Source organism: Xiphias gladius, chromosome 22 (genome assembly GCF_016859285.1).
Source record: "Xiphias gladius isolate SHS-SW01 ecotype Sanya breed wild chromosome 22, ASM1685928v1, whole genome shotgun sequence".
NCBI classification, from domain to species: domain Eukaryota; kingdom Metazoa; phylum Chordata; class Actinopteri; order Istiophoriformes; family Xiphiidae; genus Xiphias; species Xiphias gladius.
The window spans coordinates 17871223-17887681 of NC_053421.1; the positions used below are offsets into that span (position 1 = coordinate 17871223).

The window sequence follows — 16459 nt, forward strand, 5'->3', positions numbered from 1 at the left end:
GAGCGATCAGAAGACAGAGCTAGAAAGATGGCGGCCGGTTCTGGGGCTGCAAGCAGTCACGGAGCCCGCAGCTCCAACGCTGCCCTGGAAGCGTCTTTGGACCGGCGGTTTCAAGGAGTATCCAACACTATGGAGTCAATACAGGGACTTTCGACCTGGTGCATTGAAAACAAGAAGCACCATGGCCTTATCGTTCGCTACTGGATGAAGTGGCTCAAGAAATGTGAGTAGCTAGCTTGCTCGCTGAAGCTAACCCGCTAGCTAGCTCACTTTAGCTAATTCATATAAATTTCTTATCAGCTTGCAAAACTGTACTGTAGCGACTAGTGGTAGGTTTTAGTGAAGTGCAGGGCGAGCCAGTGCATTATAAAACATTGTTGACTTATTCATAAGGGGGTCTTTAATCTTTAATCGACTGCATATCTGAAAGGCAGCGCTGACGTTGTTATCACCGCTTAAAATTAGCCGCTAATACCAGCTAAGCTAACGCTAAAGTCTCCCTGCTAGCACTGTTTACAGTTGGGCCTCCCGGGGTTCATAGACCGGAAAGGCTTGATTCTGCGTTTTTACGAAGAATTGCCATGCACTGGACTGCTTATCTCAAAGAATGAACTCTTGAGGTAAAGGTGGTTACAACGAGTTCTCCTAGATTTAGTTACATGTCAGCTTTAGTCGGTGCTTTGCAGTTTGATCTGTGTGCAAGTTCTGTTGTGCTCTGACATGCGTGATTGATTTTGTGATATGAGGTAGCTAGTTTTATAGAAGTCAAGGTAAAGGGGAAAGTCCACTCAAATCAGAATTCAAGAACTAATCCTATGTTTAAAGAAATCCTATGTATTAAAAAAAAAAAAAAAAAGTAATGTCACATTGTAATTTGCTGATGCAACTTACAGCATTTTAAAATATATATATAAAAAACTTTTAGTTAAGCTTCGACAACCAATTTGTATGTACTTAACATGTTTATGTAACTAGACAACAATTAACAATATAAGTAAGATGAGAAGAGTTAAAAAACTAAATTTACTAAAGTACTGCACTTAATTTGAATTTTGAGGTACAAGTGATGTAAACATTATTTATAATGCAGTAATATATATTTTCTGAAATGGGCCATTCTGCATACTGAGTTCTTGGCTTTCGGTACTTAAAATATATTTTGTTGCTAATACTTTTTTTACATTTATGCAAGTAAAGATTTGAATGCAGGACTTATACTTGAGTATTTTTACACTGTGGTATTGCTACTTTTACGTAAGCAAAAAGTCTGAGTACTTCTGTGACCACTGGTAAAAATGGAAGCAGTTTAACTTCATAAGTTAAGTTAAGTTGTAATTTTAATCAGTTAGAAGTCACTGTGTAGGCGTAACAGCTATTCAAGTAATTTCAACTTGTTAGGTGGTCTAGGTTGGTTATATCAAACATAAAACAAAGCAGTAATTTTGGATATATGTCCATTGTTGGTGAAGCATCACAAGTACAGAGTGACACCTGATAGTCTTTGCAGACTAGTGTCACTGGAGTCCGACAAGTGTTTGACCTCATTTCTAAATCAGGGGGGTCTTCTACGAATCTGTTCAGAGTCGTCCTTATTATATTGCCGAATGTTGGAATTCCCAGTTTAGCCGTTCAGATGTGCCGACACTGTATGTATGTATACTACCAGTAGCCGTTGATGCCTCCTTTTAAAAAGCAATGTAGTACCTGTCCAATATTTCTGTTTCTGCTGATATTGCCAAATTTAGTGTCTTTGCACCAATGCAAAAGTGTAACAGACTTTTAAAACAGCACTTGTTTACTGTATTGTAGGTGTGTCTGAAAAACTTGCAACTACATTTGTACCGAGACACTATCTAGACATTGCAACTAAGGCTGCAACAAACAATCATTTTATCAATTAATCTGCCGATTACTTTCTTGATTATTTGTTTGGTCTATATAATGTCAGAAAATGGTCAAAATGCCTGTTGCAATTTTGCAGAGTCTAAGATTATTTCTTCAGATGATTTCTTTTGTCTGAACAACAGTTCAATTTACTATTGTATATGATAAAGAAAAGCATCAAATTATCACACTTGAGAAGCTGGAACCAGAGAAAGTTTACCATTTTTGCTTAAAATAATTACTCAAACAATTATTTGATTATTAAAATAGTTGCTGATTAATTTTCTACCGATTTTAATCTACTGATGGTTTCAGCTCTAATTACAACACAGCACTTTGGATGGGACTCCCAGCCACTGTCATCAATTTTCCTCAATAAAGCTCTGGCTTATGAGGTTTTGTGCAGCACTTGAAATACTCTAATTGGGGATAAGAGGTGGCGTGCATCTTCACTAATTAACCTAGCTGTAATCAGAGGTTTTCAGGAATTTGACCAAAAAAAAGATATCTTAAAAGAACAAAATCCATCCAGTGATGAAGACTGTGAGATGCACTTGAAAGTGCTGGAAAAAGCTAGCAACTGGATATTGTGTTAAGAATTTCTATGTCAAACTGCTGTTTCAAAGGTCATAAATGAACTTCCACGCTTGCCTTTTTGCAATTTTTTGTCAAAAGTCAAACTTGAAATTATAGCAGGATTTGAGTTATTGTGCAGTAGGTTATAGTAATGTGTGACTGTGATCTTCTTTATTAGTATGAGTCACTGAATTCAATGTAATACAGTGGTAAAGCCACTGAACTGCACTCACTTTTATGTTCTTACACAGACTGCAAAATAATCTGCTTATTTTGGTTATATCCTTACTTTGTTGTTTTGTGTAATCACAAGTCACAGTATACAGTATTTCTGATGTTGGTATTTTGTACTACTGCTGATAGCATCCCAACTACGGTATGCTGTTAGCTATCTTATGGCATAGGTTTACAGAAATGTGCATGGTCTCTGACTTAAGACCAGTTTGTGTAACCAAGAAGAATTATAAACATTTGTATAAGAATTATTGTATTACAAGCTGATTGTTTTTTAAATCCTGGAGTGATGAATGCCTCAGTAGATTAACACATTTCATCCAGTTCTTAGGTGAGTGTGTGCAGAACAGATAAGGCAATAGGGTATTTCATATATTTCACCTGATAATATATAGTTCTTTAGCCCTTGATATTGATGAATAGACGATAAAATATAATGAGTGATGCTAGTGAGTTTTTATGTTGTCAGTGGGTAGAGAGGAAAGTTGGTTGCATTCACAAACCAGTTGTTGTAAAATTTTGTCTGCTGGTTGTTGTTTTTGTTATACAAGAATGCTTTTATACAGGGGGAGGAAAAAAAAAAAATATAGATAGATATAGATAGATATAGATATAGATATAGATAGATAGATATATAGATATATAGATATAGATATATAGATATAGATAGATATATAGATAGATATAGATATAATATAGATATAGATATAGATATATATATATAGATATAATATATAGATAGATATATATAGATATAATATATAGATAGATATATATAGATATAATATATAGATATAGATATATAGATAGATAGATATAAATAAAGATTATGTGAAAGATTGTTTTATTCGCTGCTTAGACCATGAATTAATTTACAGTGTCATAAGAAAAGTCTTTTTGTATTCACTCATCACTGGGATGGGCATTTAGTTTCCCACCTTGTTTGGAAAGAAATGTCACTTGTCAAACATTGTTTAGTTTGTTTGGGGACTGAGGGACCAATATTATGAAGTGAATACCTAGAAGCTGCTAAATACCAACTCAGATATGTGTTGTTAAAGTTTTTGAAGCAAGATTTGGTAGTTTTATTGTACTGCATTTGATGTCAGTATGTATGGAAGCCAATACAATGTGTGTATATGTAAAAACATCAATGATCGAAACATCTTAATATAAGATGTTTGTAATTTAATTTAAGAAAATATAAAAAATATATAACAAAATGTAAATGAAAGCTAAATTAAGACAATACTGCAAGGAACAGTCAATTTTTCAGAATGGAAGTGTTGCTTAAAAATGTTATCCAGTCTTATCCTAAGTTAAACATATAACTTATAAGTGTTAAAAGACACAAGTACAAAAGTTGAAAGCCAAAAGAAATAATACACATTATGGAATAGTTGCTGGAGGGAAAACTTTGTTGCTTAAACGTGCAATTTCTAGCACAGTGTCTTGCAAAATCCGCTGCAGAAACAACACCAGCAAATGCCATTTCATAGCATTTCTGTTAAAAAATCTGCCAAATCTTTTCTAAGCTTCAGCCCTAAACTTAGCAGACTTAAATTTTTCCATTAGGGGGTTTCTAGTTGAATCGATTGGTGTCGGTTAAATCATCACTTGGCCATTTTTTTAAAATCCCCATCCTGCATCAGTGACAACAGAACAAGGCATGATAAAAGCTTATGCTGACAACACACAATGAACTGCTGTGCGCTGGCTGAGCCATTGTTTTCTGATGGAAAGCAGTGCCAACTAACCAAGAGGCAATCTACCGATCATCATTTATTGCTGGCTCTAGGCTATGACGTTTGGTCGCGTCTCAGGAAATGGCCTATAAATATCTAAAAAGGTATAAAGTTTATGCATTTTGTCTAAGGAAAATCCATGCCAAGCAGTTTACAAAGCAGATTACAAGGTTTTGCCTTTCTAATCCCCTACCTTGCACGTAGACATTAGTTTGCATTCATTTTACTGTGTAATTCCATCTTTTATTTTTTTTCAAAGTTTGCCTTTATTACTTGTGAATGGGGATGCAGTTGAGGAAAGAGACTGAAAAGCTCATCATATGTGTGGAGGAGTGTCGGAAATGATCTGAGTACCAGGAGTATGCCTTTGTGCCTCAGCGCCAACATGCCATTTCTGGACTGTTTGTAGCATAAGTTTTGTTTGTGCATACTAGAACTATACCAGTCTTAGCTGTCATATCAGTATCAGTGCTCGGTAAATGAGCTTGTTTGAGCGATACTTTATTAAGGCACTGCAGTGTTTATTAAAGTTGATAATAATCAAGTTTGAGTTTTAGCTAAGTAATTTTTATGGAGATTGTTTACTTTCAGAGAGGATGATGAAAATACAGATTCCACCCTTATAAGGTACAGCATAGTGCCTTGGAGCATTATAGCGTAGTGTTATGCTTTAAGACATATTTAACAGAATTGACATACACATTAAGCTATAACAAATTTACTCACAACTGCGAAAATGATCACTTTAATTACTACTCAAATTTATGCCAGGCATCGGACAATCCATAAAATGTGCTTTGTGGTTGTGACAAAGTTGAGTTAAATCAAGTGTAAATCAGTTATCGTAAGGGAACAAAAATATTCTGGTAATCGAAAGATATTGTTTTGTGTTTGCGAAGAGCTTTGTCATGCTTTGTCATGATATTTCGCATTTGTAAAATAAAAATCACAGAAGCTGATTTTTAGACTTTTTCCAACGTGTATTGTACCAGGGAGAAGATGAGCAACAACTGGAGAGTTTTTAATGTTTTAAAAGCACAATGATCATATGCAAATGACACAAACTTTTTTTTTGTAAGAACTGGATATCAGCAAATGAGATGTCATATTTGACTTGTTGAATAATAGTTTGCTGCTGTAGCATTTGTGGATATTTGAAACTCAATCTTCTGATGTGTCTTTACCTGCTTTGAAGTCATTCAGAAGCTGTGTTTAGAAGCTTGTGTGGCTCTGTGCCGTTCAAGCAACTTCAAACTTCAAATTTTTTCAGAATTCGGATTAGGATGCAGGAATGCTCTATTCTATGGAGATTGTAATTTCATAGATATAGTTTGGGTGTTTGGTGGTCATAACTGTTGTGTGTTTGTCTGTGCATGTGCATTTTGACTTTTAATAGGTGACCGTCATCTGTTTTTGTTCCACATTAGATACAGCTCCTATTATTTTCATTTAATTTGAGGTATTATTATCTCTGCCAGGGAGGTTAAGTGTTCACCCGTGTCTCTTTATTTGTTTGTTCAATTTTCAGTAGGATTACTCATAAAAGACTGAACCGATTTGCCCCAAACTTGGTGGAGGGACGGGACACGGGCCAGGGGAAGAACAACTTAAATTTTTTTTTTTTTGGGGGGGGGGTCTGGATCATTTCCTATGATTTAGATTTTTTTTTCTCTGAAGTCTAGTGTATGTTGTTTGATTATTGGCCTTGGCAGAGGTCTGCACTCTACTGAGCGCACTTTCTAGTTGTGAATCTGTTCTGTAAAAAATTAATCCCTTTTAACGTCAACCAAGTTTCTGATGGACCCTGCTTATTGTAGGTTTAATTCAGTGTTATAGGTTGTATTAATTTAAAATCCTGATACATTTTGGGGTTAACATTATTACTGAAATTTAGGAGTAAAATAACTCGTACATGTTACAGTGTTGGAAAGGGTCTCTCAATGAAATTGATTTCTCAATTTTTTTAAAAGTGCTTTTCATGCTAATATGATATACCTTATCTGTGACAAGACCATGTTTTGTGGCTCTAGTCTTAAATGGCAAATGTTTGAATATTGGCCTGGCCTTTGGCACCTTTTTTTTTCTCTTCCATTGTTTGTTCTAATAGAAATTTCCTGAAGTATTGATCTTGTATCTTTTAGACTAACTGAGATGCTCACATATGCTAAAATATGATATAGAAGTGTGATTTAAAGGATATATTTTCTTCCTGTAGGTCAGAGAATATTAGCTAAAACTTGCGCTTACTGGGTGTAATTTAATTCTTCTTGGTAGAAATAAGGCTACTAAATGTATATTTTTAGGAAGCAGTAGAAATGATTGTGTCCTTTTCAATATTGTATTTATTTTGGAAATAGAAATGTATGACTAAAACTAAAGTTAAGTGACCATGGAATTGGATTTCCAAATCTGTAACTGAACTAAAACATACCAGTAAAAGCAGGCACAGTCTTCAGCTTTCAGTTTAATCATAGCTGTTTCTGTTTGGTAATTTGGTAAGTTTGGTTTTTGGATGAAGCCCAGCTGACACAAAGATGGTTAGTATTGGCTGATATGGACTTATGACATATATTTGTATCAGTTCATTTGACGCCCCATATACAACAAATGAAGATAAATAAAATAGATACAGTACATAACACGGAATTTATAACTTCTGGCAATTTGGAAACAGTGTCACCATTTGCATGATTTTGTCCATACACTCACTTAATGTTGATATAACATACAGCTCTGGAAAAAATTAAGAGACCACTGCAAATTGTTGTGAAATCGGCATATCTACATGTATGACAGCCATTCCATTCCAGTGTCTGTTGAATTCCAACCCAAGCACACCTCATTTTACTTAATGAGGTACTGGTTAGGTGATCACCTGAACCTAATCTTACTTAACGAGGAAAAGTATAACAACCACTGCTGTGGTCATCACTATCCTCTTGCAATAATACCTGGATGGCCAGATGGCAAAAACAGTGCTAGTAGTACCTCAAAAGTAATTGGAATCAAAAAATAACTATTGACTATGCCAAAAGAAAAAGTTGAAAAGAAAAGTTTTGAGTGAGGAAAGGAAGGGTTCAATTCTGGCTTTACTGGCAGAGGGATACAGTGAGCATCAGGTTGCTTCCATCCTTAAAATTTCCAAGACGGGGGTTCATAAGAACAAGGTCAAGCAGCAGACATTGGGGACAACAAAGCTACAGACTGGCAGAGGGCGAAAACGACTCTCCATTGACCGGGATGACCATCAACTCATTCGAATGTCACTCAGCAACCGTAGGATGATATCAAGTGACCTATAAAAAGAATGGCAGATGGCAGCTGGGGTGAAGTGCACGGCGAGAATGGTTCGAAAAAGGCTCCTAGGGGCAGGGCTCAAAACGTGTAAAGCTAGAAAAAAGCCCTCCATCAATGAGAAGCAAAGAAGAGCCAGGTTGAGGTTTGCAAAAGACCATAAGGACTGGACCATAGAGGACTGGAGTACAGTCATCTTCTCTGATGCGTCCAATTTTCAACTTTTGTCCCAACACCTGGCCGTTTAATGGTTAGACGGAGACCTGGAGAGGACTACAAGCCACAGTGTCTCGCACCCACTGTGAAATTTGGTGGAGGATTGGTGATGATCTGGGGGTGCTTCAGCAAGGCTGGAATCGGGCAGATTCGTCTTTGCGAAAGACGCATGAATCAAGCCACGTACAAGGTTATCCTGGAAGAAAACTTGCTTCCTTCTGCTCTGACAATGTTCCCCAACTCTATGGATTGGTTTTTCCAACAGGACAATGCACCATGGCACACAGCTAGCTCAATCAAGGTGTGGATGAAGGACCACCAGATCAAGACCCTGTCATGGCCAGCCAAATCTCCAGACCTGAACCCCATTGAAAACCTCTGGAATGTGATCAAGAGGAAGATGCATGGTCACAAGCCATCAAACAAAGCTGAGCTGCTTGAATTTTTGCGCCAGGAGGGGCATAAAGTCACCCAGTAGCAATGCTAAAGATTGGTGGAGAACATGCCAAGACGGATGAAAGCTGTGGTTGAAAATCAGGGTTATTCCACCAAATACTGATTTCTGAACTCTTCCTTAGTTAAAACATTAGTATTGTGTCTTATAAAAATGAATATGAACTTGTTTTCTTTGCATTATTTGAGGTCTGAAAACACTACATCTTTTTTGTTATTTTGACCATTTGTCATTTTCTGCCAATAAATGCTCTAAAGGACACTATTTTTATTTGGAATTTGCGAGAAAGGTTGTCAGTAGTTTATAAAATAAAACAAAAATGTTCATTTTACTCAAACACATACCTATAAATAGTAAAATCAGAGAAACTGATCATTTTAATTTAATTTAATTAATTTCAATTAATTAATTTCAATTGAATATAGAAGGCATTTTTCAGAAACTATTTCCAAATATCTGCATATTACAAATACTGGTATTGATATTTGAGTTGAACAAATTTTAGAGTTAAAAAAAAAACAATACATAGGCAGATCGTTTTCTCTTTTATTTTAACATTAATATATAACAAACAATATTGATATGGATCCCATAGATTTTTTAAAGAATTGTGACTAAGATGCACACTAAGCAGAAAATGTTACTGTTGAAAAATCAACTTGTCAGTGCTCTCTGGTGGTAAAACTATGTTATAAACTTTGTCTGTACTGCAGTGTCTTGTTACTTATCAGCTCTCATATACATGTGATGTGATAAGCCAATATTGGCCAGTATCTCTTTATCAGTGTAGCTCTAGTCCTAAACCGTTTCTTACATTTTCTACCCCTAAGAGTAATGTGTAATCTTTTATACACTAATTTTTACATTTCTTTGATAGCAGGCAGTTCAGAGACAGTTAGGAAACAAGGAGAGGGAGAGAGACGTAGGACACCCAACAAACTTCTCTGGCCAGAATCGAACCGGGGATGTTGCAGCTATGTCGTATACGCCTTAACCATTCTGGTATCAGGACCCACCAGAGTAATTTATACTCTTAATCTTATCTTGTCTTCTTTATGCTTTTTTTCCAGCTGACAACAATCATCGCTTGAATCTCTTCTACCTTGCCAATGATGTGATACAAAACTGCAAAAGAAAGAATGCCATTGTCTTTCGTTCAGCCTTCGCAGAGGTCCTTCCCAATGCTGTTCAGCTCATCAAGTGAGTATTCGGTGTTGGTATTCGCCTGTAGTATTGGGCCGATATTAGATGTGTTTGTTTTAATATACATGGCTACTGCTGGTTTTAAAAAAACTCTGGTCTCAAAATATGTTAAGTCTGTCCTCCATCTCTGCTAGTATTGAGATGTGCCATGTTGTGTCATCATTTTTCAATGTCAGAGATGGAAAGGTACGTAAGTCAGTGGAGAGGATCTTTTCAATTTGGGAGGAGAGGAGTGTGTATCCTGAGGAAGTCATCGCCCAGTTAAAGGCCAGCTTCAACAAAAAGGAAAAGGAGCGAGAGAAGCAGAAGGAAAAAGAGAGGGAGAAAGAAAAGGAGACTCCACCTGCAAAAGGTTAGTTTGTAACTAGTAATGTTAATCAAATCTAAAAGTGCAATTATTTTTTAAATTTCAGCCAACTAATGATAGATTACAAATGATTTCCAGTAAGTGAATGTATTAAGTGTATATTTTTAATTTTATTCTCTAGTCCCAGCCAACACCAAAGCCGCCCTCAAGTCAAAGATTGTAGCGGAATTCACAGTAAGTCTTGTTTTTTCTTTGATAGCTTTGTCTTTAATGACTTGTGATGTAAAAATGTGTCTGAAACAGTGCTATCAGTGATGAAACATCCTGTCATCTTTGTCCATTTTCACTTTGTTTCTTTTTCCAGCCTCACTCTCTTGTTGAGCAGTTGTCAAGATATAAGAGAGCAGTTGCAGAAGAGGAGTTCAGGGAGAAGCAGCTTGCAGCTCTCAGGGTGGATGTGTGCAGCACAGAGGCCCTCAAGAGACTTAAAGGTCAGATGCTACTGGGCTTATTTCTGCATCATCACATACCTATTGTTTTTTTGCACTAAATGTCTTAAACCCCAAACATACTTGCCCCGTCATCTGTCCCCTCTTCATGCCATGTCAAAAGAAAAAGTTTACACATCGGTAGTGGAGATGTTGATACAGTAGATAAGTCGATGTACTATTTCTGCTAATACTTCCTCAGTAGAAAGTTGTTCAGATGTAAATGGTTCAAAGCAAGGTCTGGGATTATCCTGCATAAGAATCAAATTCATTTTCCAAACAAATAGGGGGCGACATATTACCAGAGTGTAAGGGTGTCCACCCATATCCTAAGAAACAAAGAAATACACTCTTTGCCCCCCCCCCCCAAAAAACCCCGGTGAGCTGGCGGACTGTCAAAAATCGTGGTGGCAGGAGTAGAGCACGAGGCACAAGAGGTCAAGGAATGTGAGTGAGAGCAGCTAGAGTAGCTAGAGCAGCAGCATCAGTAGCTGAGCTTGAGGAAAGGGTGGGGGAATGTTACCGAGAGAAGATGGCTGCAAAACAGGTTTATAACTTACTCACAGTTACTTCTTCTTCATCCTCTCATGTTGGAGGGCAAACTAAATATCAAATGCTCAGTGAATGTTTAGAGTTTGTTACGCGAGAGATAGTTAAACATTTAGGTCCAATACTAGTTGGGCGGCAAATATATCCATATCCATAAAAAGTAAACATTATTGCTTTATTTTACATAGTTATCAGTAGAAAATGTGAACAGATTAGACAATATGAAGTTTGAGAAGTAAAAGGGAACTATATTACCAGTAGAATCATTTTTAGAAGACAAGACAGTTTTCTTCTTTGAACAGAATAAAAACCTTGTACTTATCATTTTTGTTTGTTTTTCATTTGTCTCCTATTCCAGACAAGGCAGGGGGGAACAAGTTTGCTAAGGACTTTGAGGATGGCAGTTTGAAGCTGCAGGAGTTTGTCAGCTTCCTGGAGAATGAGTTGAAAACGGGGCCTCCTCTGCTGGAAGCTTTGGGAAATGCAGACATTTTCTACGAGATGCAGTACAAAGAGGTTAAGATTGTGGCCAATGTGAGTATTGAGTTAAAGCTTTTTAGAATTTGTTTCTCAGGAGAAGAATTGAAACTGATTTAGTAGACAGTTATTTGGTACTTGTTAATTTATGTGAAATGTCGTTGTTTCTCTATTTAAAAGAAAACTCAAACAGAATGATGACGTAGATATTTATTGTTACCATTCCTGTTATGCTTTGTAAGGATGACTGTTGGTGATTGGTGTTTCATTTTCTTCATATCTTCCATTTAATTCTGTTTCTTCGACTTTCTTTCTGCCAATCTGCTCAGGCATACAATGCCTTTGCCAACCGTGTGGCTAGTCTTAAAAGGAAATTGGATTCCCTCAAGTCGACACTACCTGGACCTGAGGACTCCCCCATCCCCTCGCCGTCCGAAGACGCCCCCTCCCCAACCGGCTCTGACTCACCCTTCCTGGGAATGGGGGCTAGCAGAGCCCAGGTGGATCCAGAGCTGGATGGCAAGGCCATGGATGAAGGAGAAATACCGAGTGACAACAGAGACATGGAGGACATGGATATGTCTGATGAAGAGGCTGACGCTGCCACAGCAGGGGGTTAGTGGCCACAGAGTGTTGTAGATCTATGAATGCACTGTGTTGAAAAATTTCTTCTCCCTATAGATCCATATCAGACTGCCCAATTGTAGAGTATTTATTTAGATTTGAAAATGTATCAGGGTCTTTTGAATTATTTTTACTAGCAGATGAGAAGAAAGACAAGGCCTCCAATGCTGTTTCCAAGTCTACAAAGTCAGATGCGGCGGCAAAGCTTCCGACTACAACTACGAAAGGCTGTAAGACAAATGCTACCACTGCTGCCCCAGCCCCTCCAGTGACTCCCACCTCTGCTACTGCTCAAAGTGCTCCAACCACCCCACTGGGAGTCAACCTGGCGAAGGTGGACTTGGGAAAGATCAGCTCCATTCTCAACTCCCTCACATCTGCCATGAAGAATACAGGTGTGTTTGGGGTTGGGAGAAGATGGTACGATTAATAATAATAATCAAGGCCTGCTGGAGCAATGGATTTAAGAATTTAAAGAGAAGAATTTAATTTTTGTAAACTGCACAATTTACAGTTTCAAATTATTTTATTTATTTATTGAACAGGCTTTAAATATATTTGCATTAACATTAAATAACGTGAAATATGAGGCAGAATTCTGGTCAAACCTGCTTTTATTCTTTTATAAGAAGTAATTCTTACCTGAAAAAAATTCATACCTGCATTGCATGATGTAATAAGTGCAGGATATTAGTTAAGAGATTTAGATTGATTTATTGCATTTAAGTCATTTTCTGAAATTTGTGCTGTGGCCGCGATCTTCCTCTCTTTCTGTCCTTGCCTCACTCTCAGCAGCTAGTCCGTCACCTCGGCCATCTCCTGGGACTCCCACCACCCCCTCTGGCCAATCAATAACATCCTCCAAAGCGACCCCGCCAAGCCCTGCCCTGGCCAGCATCCTGTCACGTGTTGACATCACACCTGAAGGCATTCTGAATGCTCTGTCTAAAACAAACACACCAGGTAAGACACAAAAATACTGCTTGTACTTTTAATTACAAATGGCATTTATTAAATATTATGTATAATATATATGATATACAATGCTCTTATTTGTCTCCTATGTTATTACCTCTTTTTCTCTGCCCCCGTGTTTCTGTCTTGGCGCAGGTTTGTCCTCTCTCCTGCAAAGTGTGACAAGCACTGCCTCCGTTCCTCCCACACGAACCTCTCCAGAATCATCAATAGTTAAAACCCCACTCACCCCAACCACCCCAAAAACAAAACCCAGTCTGGGGAACAGCCTCAAACGAGACACACCTGGGAGAACCAGAGACTGGGAGAAAGAGAGACAGCAGTCCCCTCCTCCTCCACCCCCTCCTCGTCCCTCAGCTCCTTCTGTCTCTCCCCCTAGCCTAGAATCGAAAATCAACAGTTTCTTGCAGGGTAATCCAGGTTTTAGTCTCGCTCTAGGTGATGTCAGTCCCGATGGGGTGGACGGGACCCCAGTGAGAGATGAGGCTGCTGGTACCCCGACCCAGGATGAGATCATGGACACACCTGGGAGTGTGCCAGAATCTCTGGGTTCTTCTGGAGGTCATAACCTCTCACCCACAGCCTACCGCAGCGAGCCCTGGGATGCTGTGATCACCCCTTCAGGAAGCAACAGCGATGGAGACTTTCTAGGCTCCTCTTCTTCCCGATATGGAGCTGGGAAAAAGAGCAGCACAAAATTGAAGGATGAAGAAGCGATGAATGTAAGGAGGCAGGTCTCCTCTTCCCCCAGTGACATGAAGGGTAAGAAAGATGGACAACATAGCCAGTTAAGGATGATGGGCATCAACAGAGCGATGGGAGAGAGGAGACTCTCTGCAAGCTCTCGTAAGGCGAGCACTGGCTCAGATGACGGAGGTCTGAGTGGAAAAAGAGAGGAAAAGGGGAAGGGTCAGGAGTCTCCAAGTGGGGATGTGAAAGAGGGTCAGTACCATCGTATTGAGACACTAGTATCACCCTGCACTGAAGGGGCACCCATTCAAACTCTAGGCTACTCTAACCGGCCTCTCGCTGGAGAGCGCATCAAGACGGTAGAGAGCATCCGCGTGATTGGCCGAGGCTCTCGGCGAGGGGGAGGGGCTGGCAGTCGGCCAGGAGGAGCGATGTGGTATGAAGAGGAGGAATACATGGAAGCTCAGCCTCCCTCACCCCACGCCATCCCCCCTCCCCTTAACATTGGCCAGGGAGGCACTGAAGACATGACCCCCTCGATGCCTCCTCCTCATCCACAACTTCTCCTCCCTCATCTCCACCCTCCTCCATCCCATCCTCACCCACATCCCCCTCCCCAAGCTCAGTTCCAAATGCCTTACCACACAGAGAACATTCAGACCCCTCCTCCATCACATCTCCACCAGCATCCTCCTCCTACATCCCCTTTCTTCAGCGGGCCTCCACCGATCCCCCGCCCCCCTCCGCCCCCCGTCCCACAGCGCCCTTCCCCCCCACCTACCCACCCTGCTGTGCCCTCTGCAGTCATGGTGGGAGGAGTGTTGGTCCCTGTTGACCGTCCTCTATCTCTTCCTCCCCCTATCAGACCTGAGGGTGCAGAGCGAGGCGGAGTGGGGCCCAGAGGAAACAAAGTGGGCCCTCCACCCCTCATGACATCATTGCTAGGTGAGCCCCCTAAGCTGCCCCGTGCTGGCACAGTTAAAGAGCCTTTTGTCCCACGCCATGCACCCCCCCTCCACCGCCCAGGTACCCCTGGTGTTCCTCCACCTTTACTGGGCAGAGTGAAGGAGCCTCTGAATCTACCTCTTCCATCCCCCTCTCCCTCTCCCACGTCCTCAACAACCTCTCCTTCCACGCCTAATTCCCCTGCAGTCGACACTGCCCCTGCTCGCCTCACTGCTCAATCCGCTGCCCCTCCTCTCCAGAAGCCCCCCGCTAGTCCTCCAGCTCAGCCCCGCAACCAAACCTCTAACCCTGTTCCCCTCCTCAACTTGCCCAGTCCACGGCCCCCAATTCTCGCAGTCCCCATCTCACAGAGACCTCTGCTGCGAGGCCGAACCCCCTCTCAGCAGCCTAACCAAGATCTCCCCATGGGGGGGTTTCGTGGGGGCAAGCGGCCCGGTCCCCCATTCACAGGTGGTCCCTTCCATCATGGGCAGAAGAGACCCTTCCTACCCCCACGCTACTGAAGTGGTCATCTATGACAAGCTGATTGAGAAGTGCAAGCCACACATCTAGCAGCGCAGTGTGTGTGTTAGCCCCACTGGTATGAGCCCAGATATCTTTACTCTGTTAATTAGATTGAATTAAAACTACTTTGAGTCATGTGTAAATAGCTGATTAAATCTTCATGCTTCAGCTAGGTAGCCAGCCAAGTCATCTTACACTGTACACTACAGCTAAAAGGTCATCAATTACATAGTGCAAAGTGTTGTGTAACACCCCACAGTCGGTCCTTTTTTTCCATTTCACAATACACAGTAGAAAAAAGTTATATAGGTCTGGGTCAAGAGTGACATAGCTATAGGAAAGGAACTGATAGGTCAAGCAGAAATGAAACTATACGTTATTTAGAGTTTGCCTACCTGTGTGATTGTTGAGTTACTCTACCTGAGAGAGAGCAGGGGGAGTGTAGTAGAAAGGTATGGGTCTCATAGGATACAGAGGAAAAGAAACTAAAAACAATGGTTCAATATTTTGGGAAATATGCTTATTTGTTTTCTTGCTGAGAGTTGAATGAGAAGATCGATCTATCTGTCTGCTAAATATGAAGCTAGAACCAGCAGCCAATTAACTTAGCTTAGCATAAAGACTGGAAACGGGGAAACAGCTAGCCTGGCTCTGTCCAAAGGTTAAAAAAAAGAAAATCAATCTAGCAGCACCTCTAAAGCTCGTTTCTAGTGTTTGTTTAATCTGTGCACAAACTGAAGTGTAAAAACAACAAGTTGTGCTTTTATGCGGGGTAGTTTCGTGGCTGGCCACAGCGACCTCATTGAGACACTGCTGATTGCCTGACAAATCTCACGGCAACAACAGGACTCCTGGAAGTCACTGCTCCCAGCCACAGAAGGCAGATTGATGTTGTTACCTTTAGACAGAACCAGGCTAGCTGTTTGGCCGTTTCCTGTCTTTAAGCTGAGCGAAGATAACCATCTCTTATCACCAGTTTCATATCTAACAAACAGATATGTATTCTATGAAAACCAATAACCGAATTTCTTAATATGTCAAACTATTGCTTTAAAAATGTTTAATTGAAGTGAGGAGAGTAGGTTCTAAAATAATCTCTTCTTCCATGAGTGAGTGTGTGTGTGTGTGTGTATGTGTGCTGTGTCCTAAAAAGGTATTTCTCATTTGAAGTGATGAGACTTGTGTTGCAGCTGAGGTTAACACTTGTTCATATTTCCAGAGTACCTGCTGTAAATACTATTCTTCTCTTGCTCAACCTTTTTCACCTTTCTAT

The 16459-nt window shown here is 40.0% G+C and overlaps 1 protein-coding gene across 4 annotated transcripts in view; it reads left to right on the forward strand.

Moving 5' to 3' along the window:
• Nucleotides 1-16459, forward strand: part of rprd2b (regulation of nuclear pre-mRNA domain containing 2b) — a 22008-nt gene continuing 5549 nt past the window's right edge. The window contains exons 1-10 of one of the 4 annotated variants that reach the window (XM_040116948.1): nt 1-223; nt 9474-9603; nt 9783-9958; nt 10095-10147; nt 10278-10404; nt 11309-11484; nt 11757-12042; nt 12189-12446; nt 12844-13014; nt 13162-16331. In XM_040116948.1, the coding sequence (XP_039972882.1) occupies nt 28-223; nt 9474-9603; nt 9783-9958; nt 10095-10147; nt 10278-10404; nt 11309-11484; nt 11757-12042; nt 12189-12446; nt 12844-13014; nt 13162-15185 (3597 nt within the window). In that variant the 5' untranslated portion in view covers nt 1-27 and the 3' untranslated portion in view covers nt 15186-16331. Of the gene's footprint in view, nt 224-9473; nt 9604-9782; nt 9959-10094; nt 10148-10277; nt 10405-11308; nt 11485-11756; nt 12043-12188; nt 12447-12843; nt 13015-13161; nt 16332-16459 lie in introns of those variants that run through there. The other 3 variants (XR_005706374.1, XM_040116947.1, XM_040116946.1) reach the window with 3 other exon arrangements.